The 15,857-nt window shown below is 38.9% G+C and overlaps 2 protein-coding genes across 6 annotated transcripts in view; one reads left to right on the forward strand and one right to left on the reverse strand.

Moving 5' to 3' along the window:
* Nucleotides 1-8,891, reverse strand: part of PEX1 (peroxisomal biogenesis factor 1) — a 72,361-nt gene extending 63,470 nt beyond the window's left edge. For 3 of the 4 annotated variants that reach the window (XM_036864413.1, XM_036864411.1, XM_036864412.1), the window contains exons 1-3: nucleotides 8,652-8,891; nucleotides 3,341-3,484; nucleotides 795-878 (exon numbers count right to left, since the gene is read on the reverse strand). In XM_036864413.1, the coding sequence (XP_036720308.1) occupies nucleotides 795-878; nucleotides 3,341-3,484; nucleotides 8,652-8,783 (360 nt within the window). In that variant the 5' untranslated portion in view covers nucleotides 8,784-8,891. The remainder of the gene's footprint in view (nucleotides 1-794; nucleotides 879-3,340; nucleotides 3,485-8,651) is intronic. The other variant, XM_036864410.1, reaches the window with a different exon arrangement.
* A 79-nt stretch (nucleotides 8,892-8,970) lies between these two features.
* RBM48 (RNA binding motif protein 48) lies at nucleotides 8,971-15,774 on the forward strand. Of its 2 annotated transcripts, XM_036864415.1 has the most exons (5): nucleotides 9,101-9,264; nucleotides 9,807-9,997; nucleotides 11,779-11,924; nucleotides 13,262-13,815; nucleotides 15,446-15,774. In XM_036864415.1, the coding sequence occupies exons 1-5, from the start codon at nucleotides 9,154-9,156 to the stop codon at nucleotides 15,530-15,532; spliced, it is 1,089 nt and encodes a 362-aa protein (XP_036720310.1). In that variant the 5' UTR covers nucleotides 9,101-9,153; the 3' UTR covers nucleotides 15,533-15,774. The 2 variants fall into 2 exon arrangements, with proteins under 2 accessions (XP_036720311.1, XP_036720310.1); XM_036864416.1 differs by lacking the exon at nucleotides 9,807-9,997 and having other exon boundaries at nucleotides 8,971-9,264.
* The last annotated feature ends 83 nt before the right edge of the window (nucleotides 15,775-15,857 follow it).

Here is a 15,857-nt window from a genome sequence, read left to right on the forward strand (position 1 = left end):
CCCACTACACTGTTGGTGGGAATGTAAGTTGGTGCACTCACTATGGAAAACAGTCTGGAGATTCCTCAGAAAACTAAAAATAGAACCATGTGATCAAGCCATCCCACTCCTGGGCATATACCCAGACAAAACTATAATTCAAAAAGATACATGCACCCCAATGTTCACAGCAGCACTATTCACTATAGTCAGGACATGGGAACAACCTAAATGTCCATCGACAGATGAACTGATAAAGAAGATGTGGTACATATACACAATGGAATACTACTCAGCCATAAAAAAGAACAAAATAATGCCACATGCAGCAACATGGATGCAACGAGAGATTATCATACTAAGTGAAGTAAGTCAGAAAGAGAAAGACAAATACCATATGATATCACTTATTATGTGGAATCTAAAACATGGTGCAAATGAACCTATCTACAAAATAGAAACAGACTCACAGACACAGAGAATAGACTTGTGGTTGCCAAGGGGGAAGGGGGAGGGAGAGGGATGGACTGGGAGTTTGGGGTTGGTAGATGCAAACTATTAAACTTAGAATGGATAAACAACAAGGTTGTACTGTATAGCACAGGGGACTATATCCAATCTGCTGGGATCAACCGTAATGGAAAAGAACACAAAAAAAGAATGTATATATGTGTATAACTGCATTGCTTTGCTGTACAGCAGAAACTAGCACAAGATTGTAAATCAACTATACTTTAATTAAAAAAAAAAAAGACACTGATATTTTGAAATAGTTTAACCTTAAACTGGGATAGTTCTCATTTTGTTTTCTTTACCAGTATCTCCCAATCATCTGCTGAGAGGGGTTCCACCTCAACTTGTTGACAAGACACCACATGGGAACAAGGCTTGAGAAACACCTGGAAAAAATTAAAGTACAAAACTACTATTAAAAGCCTTTTTTATATCCCTAGAAAATAAGTTCTCTCTTTAGCTATGTAATTAATTTTGTGTGTGTGTGTGTGTGTAGTCCTTAGGTAGGCCCTAAGGCCTGATATACTCAGCATTTTAGAAAAAATTATTTCACAACTAATTATAAAATAAAGGAAAATACATTCTAGCACAATATAAGTTTTAGAAAATAATATAAAATAAAGATAGCCATTTAAAGAAAAGAAATATAAGTTTAAAAATGCAAGAAAAAACAATGATGTCATGAAGTCATGGCTTGATCTTGTATATAAATACTATTATTTCTAGCAGTTCTGCAATTTAGTTTTATAACTAACTTCAAGCCATGCTGCTTCTGGAAAAGTAAAAAACACACTGAAATAGAGATCAGAACCAATTATTTTGAAGCATAATCATGCACAGCTAAAAGTATAGTAAAACAAATATCCCCTCATTCTAGTCTATAGATACACAGGAAATCCTAGTGTCTCTCAAGATTTGGGGGCTTCCCTGGTGGCGCAGTGGTTGAGAATCTGCCTGCTAATGCAGGGGACACGGGTTCGAGCCCTGGTCTGGGAAGATCCCACATGCCGCGGAGCAACTGGGCCCGTGAGCCACAACTACTGAGCCTGCGCGTCTGGAGCCTATGCTCCGCAACAAGAGAGGCCGCGATAGTGAAGAGGCCCGTGCACCGCGATGAAGAGTGGCCCCCGCTTGCCGCAACTAGAGGAAGCCCTCGCACAGAAACGAAGACCCAACACAGCCAAAAATAAATATAAAAATAAATAAATAAATAAAAGAGCCTTCCCTAAATTAAAAAAAAAAAAAAAGAATTTGGAATTCACCCTCTTACTTTCTTTCCTCTTCTATGGGCATTTCTGGGGATTAGAGGAGTAAAATCCAAAGGCACCGAGTATTAAATGCTCCTTCTCTGCCTTTTGTGGACTGGAGCAGACTTCCCCAAGTGCCTCATCTGTTCCTCAGTTATTTCCCTCAGTACCTCCCATATACCCTACTTGAAAGGGGTGACTCTGAGGAAGCACAAAACAAGAAGCTATCATCCTGGCCAAGCCAGTCCACTTTCTGTTCCTATCAGTGATTGTTTGGGAGACAGTGCCTTAGTGGTGGTGTTAACAATACAGAGAATGTGCAGAAAATCGGATAGAAGTTCACTTTGAAGCAAATGGGAATTAAAAACAAGCAGGACTGTTCAAGGTGCTGATAAAGACATCAAGATCAGGAATAGGAAGTTGATGCTTCCCATAGGGAAGTGCCATATACTCAAAGAGAGCAGATCTATAGGCTTGCTATGCAATCCTGGGCAAAATAGTCCATCTCCCTAGGTTTGCAGAGCAAGGCACCAAAGTTAGTGATTTCTAAGGTCACTATGCTGCTAAAGTTTTAAGATTCTAGCAAAAATTTAAGGTAAGCAAAAGACTAGTGCTAGGCCTATGGATTTCTCATCAGTGGCCTATTCTCATTATCAGAAACATGCATGAAAAAAATTAGTCTGTGTTCAAAACAAGTTAAAAAGATGTGATATTCTTCAGTATTCTTGTGAGAAACTGGTAATAGAAAGCAATTTAGCCCCATCTATCAAATTTTTAAATGTGCAGTGCCCTAGACTTGGCAATTCAATTTTTAATATTTATTTCACTTCATACATATACAGACATGTTCAATGTATATTGTCTGTAATATGTGGACAGGATCTCTGATATAGTTTGTGGTGGAAAAAATTGCAGAAAATATGTATGATCTCATTCTTTAAATCCTAAAGGTCTAATGAGATCCCACAGTACACAATCATTCTGAGGCTGGGGTTAGAGAAACGGAAAAACATTTTCTACTTTCAACTGTAAAACATTTGTACTGAATATGTATTACTTCTGCAGTTTAAAATAGTTAAAACCATAAACTGGTGAATATGATAAAATGAAGAGAAACATGAGTCCTTAAGCTTTAGAGTTTACAATCTAAGCACATGAAATTCACAGGCGAGACGAAACTGGAAAAATAACAACCCTCTTTGTAGGACAGGTCTTTAAAAATCAAGTATGACCCTAGAAGGTTAGAAAATCTGTCAGAAACAAATAAAATGAAGTTCAATAATATTAAGTAAAACTCATTAACTCATAGAGCAAAAATAATTGCACAAAAACAAAATTAGGGAACCTGGAAAGTGAGTAAAATAGTAGAATACAAAATCAACTAGGGACCATGGGAGACTACTAGATAATGACTTAATAGAGTATATGGTAGATAGTGACTTAACAACAGTTACAGTCAACTTGAACATCCTGGATTGGTTATAGCAGCACACAAGTTAGGTGTCGTCTTACCGCCTTAAAAAATATATCTGAACTTTTATTTCTATTGCTGTATTACGTGACATCAGAAGAAAGTCATTGTCATCACATTTTGTGCTTACCTGTTCCCCATTTGAAAGTCCAAGTTTCTGACCAACTTGTCTGCTAATTTCAGCCACATTTTCACCTTGATCACTAAAATGTCTGCCTTCCACCCAGCTCAAGAATGCAGGCTCGTGACCCCAGGCTACTTCTATAGCTTGATTCTATTTATTCAAAAAATAAGAAATGGGGGAGAAAAGTTTTCAAAGTTTTTACATGCTTCTCTGGATTCACATAAAAGATAAACTATTATTGCAATCCACACATACAAAAAGAGTTCTATAAATAGCTGATAGCACTCTGTTATATCCACATTTGTCAGAGCATTTTAAAAGCTATAATCTTTTCCAGTACCCAATGATGGTGATGCTATGGGTGAAACCAATACTCTTATATTCTTATGATGGCATTATAAATTGATTCAACCATTCCAGAATTTACAATGGCAACAGGTAGCCAATGAACTTAATAGCCTTTGACCTTACTTACTTATTTAGAATTAATGATTCAAAGAAGAAAAAAACTACACCAGAACATATCTCTTCAGTATTTTCTATGTGAAAACTTAGGACTGTCTTATATGTCTAGCAATATGGAAATTACTAAATAAGCTGTAAATTTACCATTTTAGTAAAGTATAAGTCAATAAGTTGAAACATGTAATCAATAAAAATGTAATAGTATTTATTTATTAGAAGAGTAATACATGGTAAAAGCACAAAAAGTATAAAAGCATAAAATGTGAGGGCTGGTCCCTGTTCCCAGAGGTAATTACTGTTAATAGCTTCTTATGTACATTCCAGAAGTTTTATATTACGCAGCTTCTTAAATAATAATTTTTAAAAGTCTTGAACTATGGAAACATAAGTAAAAGAAAGCAAAATATAAAATTTATTCTTCTTAAGAGCAATTATATAAAATATGTATGTCTGTGCTTAAGGATTAAAAAATGTTTTCTATGATTTAAAAATTACAAACCTATTAAAGAAACCTTGGGAAACATATAAACCTGGAAGGGAAAAAAGGAATTACTGATATTCCCATGTGAATATCAACCATGTTAGTCTATTTCTGGCTAATCCTTTTTTTTAAAATAAATTTATATACTTTTTAATTTATTTATTTTTGGCTGCATTGGGTCTTTGTTGCTGCGCGAGGGCTTTCTCTAGTTGTGGTGAGCGGGGGCTACTCTTCGTTGTGGTGCGCGGGCTTCTCATTGCAGTGGCTTCTCTTGTTGCGGAGCACAGGCCCTAGGCGCACGGGCTTCAGTAGCTGTGGCACACAGGCTTCAGTAGTTGTGGCTCATGGGCTCTAGAGTGCAGGCTCAGTAGTAGTGGCGCATGGGCTTAGTTGCTCCGTGGCATGTGGGATCTTCCCGGACCAGGGCTCGAACCTGTGTCCCTGCATCGCCAGGCGGATTCTTAACCACTGCGCCACCAGGGAAGTCCTTCTTACAATTCTTTACAGGACAGTTCAACCACTCTGGCTGACAAAATCTTTCCACTGAGAACAATGTGATACAGTAGAGAGAAACTCAGATTTGGAGTCAAAGTCCAAAGTTACTAGGTCAGCTGTAACTATGTGAGCTGAGATTATAAGAGTCAAGGTGACCAATCCCCCAAAAACTTTCTTCATCAGTCATTGACATATAATGCAGATCAATTCCCCTATTTCATATGAAGAAACTTTTAAAACCACAGATGTTAAATAAGGAAATATGAAATATGCCCTGAAATATCAAAAAGGAGAACCCACCAACTCCCTGGAAAAGGGAAAAATCAACTTCATTAAATATGAAAAATACTTCAATTATTCATTTGGTCAAAAGGTAGTAATCAGCCCCATAAAGTCATAATATATGTTCAGCTGGGTTCAGTAAACTTTGCAGACTAATGTTCTGAGTTCATTTTTAGGTCAAAAATCATTCACTTGGACCACAGAGCCCCTGGGTCTTCAGGTAGAGAGAAGAAAAGGACAGCCTAGAGAGAAGGGAGCCCCTTTTCCAGGAGTTCAATCTAATCAACAAATGACTGACCTGCTTTTGCCCAAACCCATGGTATCCATATCACTTGAAGGAAATTGCTGGGTGAAACCATAGGTTGCAGTGCCTTAGGATCCGCCAGGTCCGAGGCCTGGGTAACACAAAGGAAATGACAAAATGGCTATTTCTGGAGGGTGATTTAGGTTCATTTGGTTGCTCTCAGTGTGGATATGAATCCTCTCCCCTGTTTCAGTAATGCAGACAAAGTAACTAAGCTACAGTAGTGATTCTCAACTGAGGGTGATTTTCTCCCCCAGGAGACATTTGGCAATGTCTCCAGATATTTTTGGTCACAACCGGGAGGCGGGGTGTTGCTGGCATCTAGTGGGTAGAGGCCAAAGATACTGCTAAATATCCTACAATACCCAGGACAGTCCCCCACAACAGGAAATTTCCCAGCCTAAAATGTCAGTAGTGCCAAGGTGAAGAAATCCTGAGTTAAAGCATCCTCTGGGTACCCAGTCCTGAAACAGGACTTGGATAAACAAAAGAAGACAATACTTAAAACACAGAACAGAATATAACAAGTGAGCTGTGTCACATAAACACTGCAGTGAAGTTTTGAAAAGGAGACAAATGTGGGCAACAGAGAATCTGAAACTACGTGGAGGAGGTAGAATTATGCTTTTTTTAAAAGCATGGAATGAGGAAAAATGCTTTAGGGCAGAAGAATAGCTTGAGTAAGAGTACAGAAGTGGGAAGGAGCTGGGTTATGGAAGAAACAGTGAGGAGGCGAGGGTGGATGATGCAGGTGAGTTACAGACAAGGGCAAATTAACTGCAGGGAAATGGACTGGCCAGTTTGCTCATGCATGAAAATACAGAAATGACCTAGATACCTAAGGTCTCTTTCACCATCAACATTCTATGATTCTAGAACAGCGGGTCTCAACTTTTTGTGCATCCAAGTAGCCTTAAGTTATTTCTAAAACTACAGATGCCTGAAGCCCACTCCCCAAGATTCTGATTCAGTAGGACTGAGGAAGAACCAGAACATCCATATTTTTAAAGCCTTTTGCAACATGATAAATACAATTAACACTGTTGCATTAATATATATGAAACTTGTTGAGAGTAAACACTGAGTTCTCATCACAAGGAAAACGTTTTTTTCTACTTCTATAATTTTTAATCTATATGAGATGATGGATATCACTAAACCAACTATGGTCATCATTTCATGATGCATGCAAGTCAAATCATTATGCTGTACACCTTAAATTTACACAGGGCTGTATGCCAATTATATCTCAAAACTGAAAGAAAAAAAGGTAAATCTGACACAGGCCAGAAAATCATCATTCTGACTCTTTACCCATTACAGTATTATCTGTATTACGTATTCAATGCTTCAGCTGAAGTAAAGTAATTCAATCTATTAACTCCCAACTCATGACTTTCTACTTTAACAATTATCTATGCCCTCTAACTCAATAATTCTGGAAGCCTATCCTAAATAACCAGAAAATAAAACAATGTTTTATTATATATTATACAACAAAGATATGTTATTTTTAACTTTTATTAAAATATAATTACAGTATCACTTTTAATGTCTAAAAATTGAATACAATATAAACGTTCCATCGCAGTGAACAATTAAATAACGGCAAACTTATGACAGAATACTAATTAGCCACTAAAAGTGACAATTACTTTTTAACAAAATAAAACACTTATAATAACACTAAGGGAAAATATCAGGATACAAAACTACATATAAGGGTGTGTGTAGGACTCCATTTCTGTTAAAAATAGAGATTAGAAACAAAACTAGAAGATTTGATTCAAACTGTTAACATTAGTTATCTTTAGGTTTGGGGATTATGGGTAACTTTATTTTCTTGTTTATAATTTTCCATGCTTCCCAAATTTCCTATAAAACATGTATTACTTTTCTAATTGGGGAGAAAAGTTGGCCTATTCTGCTGATATAGGCTGGACAGAAACAACAGTTTGTTCCAAGGCTAAAGGGATTTAAGTTTCAAAAATATATCTATGAATTAATTCTTATGAATACTTATTGAAGGCCAAGAATTTTAAAAATAGATCAAGACCACTAAATTCCTAAATAGTGATGAATGTAACACAGCATCCACATTTTACAGCTACTGTAAGGAAGCAATCCTATAAACTCATTAGGTGGGGAGTGTTTCCTATAAACTCATTAGGTGGAGATTTGAAGGCACTGTGGACAATTTCCATCAAAGCTGACTGAGCACAGGGCAGGCAGGATCTACCTGGGATTTGGTGACATAACTAACTCATCTCCTGCCATGAAGGGAGCTCATCAGGGCCAAGAGACTACCTACTTTATGGTAAAAGAAATAATGGCAGGATCTGTTGAAATTAACATGCTTTGAAAGACGGGGCAAATATAATCTAGAAAAGTAGTTACTAAAATGGAAAGGTGGGACATTTGAAATTATTGCAAACTCTTAAATATTTCCTGCAAGGATTAGCCAGTAGTGGGGTACTAGGCATCCAGGATTTTCAAAGATTTCGAATATTCTATCCTTTTGCCCCCAGAAGCGCACTCAAACTCGTAGACCAGGTGCCTCTATTTTAAAATAATGAAAGTAGGGATGTGGTTAGAGCTATGAACTACCACAGTCACAATGTTCAGACAGCAACTGAAAGCAGAGGTTCAAGTAATCCTAACTACATACGTCCAAGCATGCATAATTCCACTGCACATTCCCAGCACACCTCAGAGGTGGTCCGAGCAACGGAGACGCTGGAAGAACCTTCATCTTATTAACCTATCCCGCTGGTGGGACACAGGGCTCAGTCTCTGTTAACCTACAGGGGCTCCACAAACCAAGTCTGCCCCTTCTTCTGGAGGCCCAGGCCACAGCCGTGCAGGCACCTGGAAATCATTGGTAGGAAAAACTCTTTAAAAATGAAACAAAACAAAACCCAAACAGACAAACAAACCCGACTTCTCAAAAGCTTTTCCAACGTGGAGTGAGAAATAGTTGAACGCAGTGGCAGAATATCAGGATGTCTGAAAGCCCAGTTTCACCGAGTAAAAGACCTGGAATGCGGCAAGTTAACTCAAAGGCCCGGGGCTGCACTAGACGTGGTGTGGTTGCAAAGACCGCCCAGACCGGCCCACAGTCTGGCCTCTGAACCGGTCGGCGGCCCGGGGAAAGCAGCCCGCGTCCCGCCGCCGGGAGAGGCCTGAGCGGCCGCTGCGCCCCTAATAGACCTGGGTCCCGGCCGACCGCAGACTGCCCACCAGGTGCCCCGACTCGGGGCCGGGAAGCCCGTCCGGGGCAGGCGCGTTACCTGCAGCAGATGCAGCTGGGCCACGAGGCGCCGCGGCAAATGGAGGAAGCAGTCGCGAGCGTTGGTGAAGGCCACGGTCACGGCCGCCCCGTCACCCCCAACACCCGCCAGGCGACCGCTGCCCCACATCATCCGCAAGCGCTGTTCCCGCGGCCGCACACCCTAGCCGACCGGGGCTAACCCGGCAGGCCGAGGAAGTCGGAGCCGGAGAAAATCGATCGGCCCCGCCCCCTAGACCCGCCCCTAGACCCGCCCCCTGCCCTGCCGCGCATCTGTAGCGGGTGGGGGCATGGAAGCCTGCTCCGGCTCTCCGGGCCTCTCCGCCGCGCCGCAGGGGGGCGGCACCTCGTTTACCAAATCCTCGCTCACAGGAAACGATGGCTGACTCTGTCGATTCTTCAGCCAATCTCGGCACGCCTTGACCCCTCCCTCTCTCTTATTGGATGCACAAGAGGGCAACGAGGCGGATGTTGTCGTCTCTGCGAGGGCCCAAACCGGCAAGATGGCGTCGAGTGGCGGGGAGCTTGGGGGCGTATTCGACCACCACGTCCAAAAGGCTGTGTGCGACTCGCGGGCCAAGTATCGGGAGGGGCGACGGCCTCGCGCTGTCAAGGTAAAGTGATTTTGGCTTCATTCGCTATCCTCAGTAACTTTATGTGAGCTCTAGTTTCACATGCCTAGCTTACGTAAATAAAATCTTGAAAGGCTGCGGTCACATCCATTCACTGGAGATGAGTGTGAGGAACGCTGGTACTCAGGTACCAGATATTATTGCGACCTCTTTAGTCAACTGTTAGAACCTCAGCTCCGTGAAAACAGGGCTGTGTTTTAGTCATTGTATCATCCGCGTTTACACTAGTCCTTGTCACATTGTAAGGCTCAATGACTATGTTAACTCTTTCCTGTCGTATCTACCGAGCCAACTTCTGGAAAACGTGTCGATTGAAGGTAGTCTATTAGGTGCTTTAGCTAGAGGCCTTCACACGTAGGGTGAATTCTTTATGCAGAGAGAGGGGCAAATTTTTAGATTCTTTATTTTTTGCAGACCCTCTGAACAGAATAGTTCTTGTTTTCAACTTTTTTTTTTTTTAATAGGAGCAGATTTGTCTTAGGCTTATTTGTGAAATACATTTAATGTGTCTGCATTTCTTTTAGGTATACACAGTCAATTTGGAATCTCGGTACTTACTAATACAAGGAGTTCCTGCAGTGGGAGCGATGAAGGAATTAGTTGAGCGATGTGCTTTATATGGTGCAATTGAACAGTATAATGCTCTAGACGAATACCCAGCAGAAGACTTTACAGAAGTTTATCTTATTAAATTTCTTAATTTACAAAGTGCAAGGTAATATGCAAGTTAAGCAGTGTCTCATTTTCTCCATTCCCATTGGTATCATTTTGGCCTCCCTCATTCATTCCTGAATTACCCAATAACCTAACATGGCCGTTATTATTTTTCTCCAGTTTTCTTAAGTGTTAGCTTTACCAAAACTCTGTCTATCAGGTCATTCCCATACTTAACAATATTCTGTCGTGTAGAGTGGTAGATTAAAGATTGGGTTTGGAGTAAGTTTTCAGGTTCCACTGCTTACTAACATCGTGACCTTGGACAAGTTATTCAACCCCATTAAACCTGTTTTCGTATTCTGTAAAATCCATATGGTAAAAGGATCTACTTATTGAAGTTGTGTGAGGATGAAATGAGATAATCCACGTAAAGGGATTAGCAAATGCCTTCTGTTCAGAATGCAATGAACATTAGCCGTTGAGGGACTTCCCTGGCTGTCCAGTGATTAAGACTTTGCCTTCCAGTGCAGGGGGTGCGGGTTCGATCCCTGGTCGGAGAGCTAAGATCCCACATGCCTCGCAGCCAAAAAACCAAAACATAAAACAGAAGCAATATCGTAACAAATTCAATAAAGACTTCTAAAATGGTTCACATCAAAAAAATCTTTAAAAAAAAATTAGCTGTTGAGTTTCTTATTGTTATGCACCTATGTGAATTTACCCCATCTTTTCTATCCTTCTATATATAACATAAACTCTCTGCTCCAATAAGGCTGAAATGTGAAATGCCTTATCTCTTTTTATGTTGATTCCTATTCTTGTCACTAATACACTCCAAGACCCATCCTTCCGTGGCTATTACAATTCTTATTTTCTTTTCTGTGCTACAAATAGCACTTGGGTACACGGGGTCATGTATTGTTGTCCGGTTGCTCTTATGTATAATCTCACTGCTCTAACCAACTTGCCAGCTCCTCATGGTGAGGGAAGCATATTTCTCATTGTGCATTCATTCTAAGGAGTTTTTACATCTCCCACACCACCTAGGACAGTAGACCATGCAGTGTGACATCTGGATTTGAATCCTAGCTCCACAAACCAATGTGGGCATGGCCAAGTTATAAATCTCCCCAGGTCTTAGTTTCATCATAAGATTGTTGTAAAGTGTTAATTCAAGTGAAGCATTTAAGCACTTAGGACACTGCCTGTCACGTGGTAAAATCTCAATGAATATTTCTTATCATTTTCCTTGGGCACAGAAGTACTTAATTATTGTAGTAATTCCTGGCCAGTCATAGATGTTTAATAAGTATTTGTTGAATGAATACCATCCTCTCATTTTCTCACCGATTGTTACATATTCAGTATTTCCTCCATTATTGAAGGTTTACAGTAACAATATTTTTAACTAATTTCTTACATGTGAATCCCATTATAGGAAAACATTGTGCTGAAAAGGCTAAATTAGGTATGAGCTAACTCTCAAGGGCCATTTAACTTAACACAGAGAAAAATCTCTATTTCATGACCACAGATTGTGTACCTCAGACCAACCAGCTGGATCCTATATTGGTTAAAGGGAATCTCGCTTGTATAGATGACTTAGCTTAAAACCTATTAGGACTCTTGGGAGAGGGGAGGAAAGGCTCTAAAAGAGTATGCAGTGGATCAGTAGGGTCAATACCATCCACAAGCAGAGCATCTTAATTCCCAAGCTATAGAATATATATACACAGCAAAAGCTGGACTTTGCTCTTTAGATCAGTGTATCGTATACTAGTTAAGCTTTCATCCTAAGTAAATCTAGATTAGTAAACCATGATATGTATTTCTGTTTAGGATAGCCAAGAGAAAAATGGATGAACAAAGTTTCTTTGGTGGATTGCTTCATGTGTGCTATGCTCCAGAATTTGAGACAGTTGAAGAAACCAGAAAAAAATTACAAGAGAGGAATGCTTATGTAGCAAGAACTACTAAAAATAAAGGTATGGAAAGCCTATTACTAAACACCTCCTATGTGTCAGGCATTTTGCTAGGTTTATCATCATGGAGTTCCCAGTCTAGTGAGAAGACAGACAAGTAAAGGATCACAGTTTTCAATATCTGTAAACTACAGGGTTCTTTACAGAATGCTATGTAACGTGGGCTGGGAAGGGAGAGGTGTTGTTTCATGGAAGACTTCCTAAGGATGAGAGAGGTGGCTGAGTTCTGAAGGGTAAGTAGACATTACTCAGAAGGGGAGAGGAAGAGATGGAAAGATGGGCCAGAGGAATAAATGAGCATCATGCATTTTAAGGAACAGTGAGTAGTACATGATAACCACAACACAGCTTTGGTGAGAGATAAAAGGAGACAGGAAGTAAAGCCTGAAAAGCCTGTGTCCGTGCTGAGGAATTAAGGCTTTGACCAAAAGGTAGTGAGAAACACCTCTGATGTGCAGACCAGTTACAACTGCAAAAAGTGAATGAGTTCCACTTTTGATGAACACCAGCTGGCCAGATGCCCAATATGCCCATCCAAGTTGCCCTAGACACAAATTCCCAGTGCACGGAGTGGAGTCATAGGATCTGGCACATGGATTGTAGAACTAGAGCAGTCAGAATTGGACTAAGATAATGTGTGTGGTCTGAAATCTGAATAGTTCCAGAGGCTCAAATTACCAAATTTCCACCCTTTGGTTAAAAGACAAAGACAGGGTCCAGACAGCTATCAAATATGATGAGTTTATGGCTGATTGAGTAAGGGGCATGTGGCAGTGTGAAGAGAGAAATAAAGTGGAAAACTTACCTGAAATTTTGGCAGGAGCTGTTGGGAGTCTCTGGTCAGTTGTAAACACTGAACTTTAACCTGTGTAAATAACTAGCTTCAGGAAAACCTGTATGTGTGACCAAAGAAATGATAAAATATGGACCCAGCGTATTGTCTCCTTTAAAAACTACAAATACAAACCAAGCAGCATGATACATTCATATAGTAAAATACTTTGAAGCCATAAAAAGTTTTCTATGTAATGACATGGAAAAACTCCCCAAGATTTAGAGTTAACTGGAAAGCAGAAAGGTTCAGAGAAATGGGTAATTACAGGAGAAAAAGAGGGGTAAGTGGGAGGAAGAAAGGTAAGACGTACTGGACAGATATCCTTTTTAGCTTTTAAACCATGTGAATGTATTCCCTACTCAAGAAGTAAATTTTTTAGGGTAGCATTCATTAACATCTTAAAATAATGTTTCTTTTTATAAAATTACATGTTTCTGAATGATGAAAACAATAAATGAACCATTTCTGTTTCCCTTTCTCTCACCTTTTAAATTCTAATATAAAGATCATTACATGACAAAGAAGCATACAGATACAAAAGATTTTAGACAGGACTTCCATTCGAAGACCTCTGGATTTCCTGCAGCCTCTTTGAACACATCTATTGGGAACTCAGATCTTTGTCTTCCTTATTCTTGTGAGTTGCCTTTGTGCTATTTCTCCCCCAAATGTACATGTTCATCAGGAGAACATGTGGACAGAGCATCAAACTCCTCTCAGGATGGTAGAAACCATGATGAAACACTGGAGCATTGTAACCACTATGACTCCCTGCAGAAAATGCAGATGAAAAGTTTGAAAAATTCATTGGCCTTCCCTGGCGCACAGAAGGCTATTACTACTTCAGAGGCAGTTGACAGATTTATGCCTAGGACAACACAACTGCAGGAGCGGAAAAGAAGAAGAGAAGATGATTGTAAACATGGAACTCTTCTTGAAGCAAGTACAAGTAGTAATGAGGTTATGATTGGCCCTCAGTTACCAGACATTCCTAAAGTGGACATGCACGATGACTCGTTGAATACAACAGCGAGTTTAATTCGGAATAAACTTAAAGAGGTAAGATCATTTAAAAAAAAAAAAAAAACGTTTTAAGAGACGATTTTGTTACAGGACTAACAACTGAATGTAGACTTATTTCTGGGAACTACGGTATTATCATTCTTGTTTTTTTCATTTTTACTTTTTAGATGTGTTTCCTACAATTCTCTATTGAAGTACAATAACTGAATTTGACTCACAGATATGTATTTGCTTTGATACCTTTAATCCTTGCTTTAAACATATTTTATATCACTCTAAGTAGAAAATATAAAAGCAGTAGTTTTAGCCAGTTAGATCAATCTGTGAGAATGGAGCCCAGGCCCTCCCTTTTTTAAAAGCTCTCCAGATAGTTCTAATATGAGCCAACGTAGAGAACTACTGCATTGAGGGGAAATTATTACAATTTATCTCTCAAGTTCAAAATCACATAAAATTTAAATGCTTATTTTGCTTCTTTGATACAGATAGCCACAGAAGAAGGTGAGATTTCTAAAGATTAGGCCTTAAGGTCTGAATTTTAATTTTAAATTTCTTAAATAGTTTAGAGCTAGATTGTTCTACTTAGGTAGCAATTTTTTAATGTTATTTACATAACCATTTTCCATTTTCTAAGCACAAATAAAAGAAAGTTAACATTTGAGTTAGCGTTTGAAAAATACCTTATCGTGGGGCAAGCCTTTCAGAAATCATAATCTGCTGGAAAAAGACCATTCTCTTATACTTGAACTCAGGTTCAGAAAGTGCTTCTCACATAGTTGTACATATATTTTACAATGTAATTAAGATAGGCTAAGGTAGATTCTTTTATGTACCCTTTTTTAACCTCAAAATTATTATCCAGTTGAGGATCAGGAATTGTTTTATAATAATAAAAATCCATGGACACAATTTTTATGCTTAAGCCTCTTTAAGAATTTTTTTGCTTGTACTGGCACCCTTCCTTCAGATACAACTAAACTGAGACCTAGATACAGATACATAGCTATCTTAGCCAGAGCTGACTGTATTTTCAAGAAAAAAAAAGTTAGGTCCAAATCCTAGATATAGAAATAGTAGAACAACAAAAAGGAGAAACACTAAATACAGTTTACTACAGTTTCTAATAATTTTCCATTTTAAGTGAAGACTGTCTTACTGTGCTTTAACTTATACTGTCTACCTTGTTCTGATGTATTTGATTTCATTGTTCCCTAAGAAATTGAGGATTCTAGCATTTTCTGCTTATTTCTTTAAATTTTTCATCCCCCATCCCCACTGGAGCCTCCATGTCTCTAAATATATCAAATATTATCAGTGTTTCAAGTTATGCATAACCAGGGTATCTATCTGTATTTATAAAATTACAAGTGACTTCATCATAAAATAACATCTATAAAGGAATGTTAAAGTAGAGCATATGTTTACTTTTCTCCCCTCAAAATTTCTTTCTTGTTAAATGGCTTTAGAAATTTTACTCCCAGCAATGTTTGGACAGAAAACTTTGCTCTGTGCCTAGATTGTAAGCTGCACCTTGAACTTGGGCTAACTGCCTTAAATGTGATGGCAAGGATTAAACTACTGGATGTATATCCTACCTATTCTAATGGTTTATTACTCTTGTACTATAAAAATTATAGTGTTGGTGGTTCTCTTTTTTTTAAACTAGGTAATTTCATCTGTGCCGAAGCCTCCAGAGGACAAGCTGGAAGATGTGCGTGGAAGTCATCCTTTAAAACAAAGAAGAAGAATATAAATTGTCTGCAGTAAACTAATATTTTTAAAAGCCTATTTATTTTTGATTTTTAGGCTGTCATTTTAATTCTTAAAGAGATTTTACTGCTGGTATTTTTTTTAATGCACTCCTCTTTGTAATTTCATTCAACCTACTTGTCTCATATAGTTTCATCTTTTAAAATTAGTTTATCATGGACAAAATACATGCCAGCCAATTATGTCCCTTAAAAAAACTAAAACTTTTCCAGAAGTTCCAGCCAGTGACTTTGGTTACATCTTATTGGCTAGAACTGGGCCCGTGGCTGTTCCTCATAGAGGAGTCTAGAATGTTGAATGTTTGGGTT

This window comes from Balaenoptera musculus, chromosome 9 (assembly GCF_009873245.2).
Source record: "Balaenoptera musculus isolate JJ_BM4_2016_0621 chromosome 9, mBalMus1.pri.v3, whole genome shotgun sequence".
Classification (NCBI taxonomy): Eukaryota; Metazoa; Chordata; class Mammalia; order Artiodactyla; family Balaenopteridae; genus Balaenoptera; species Balaenoptera musculus.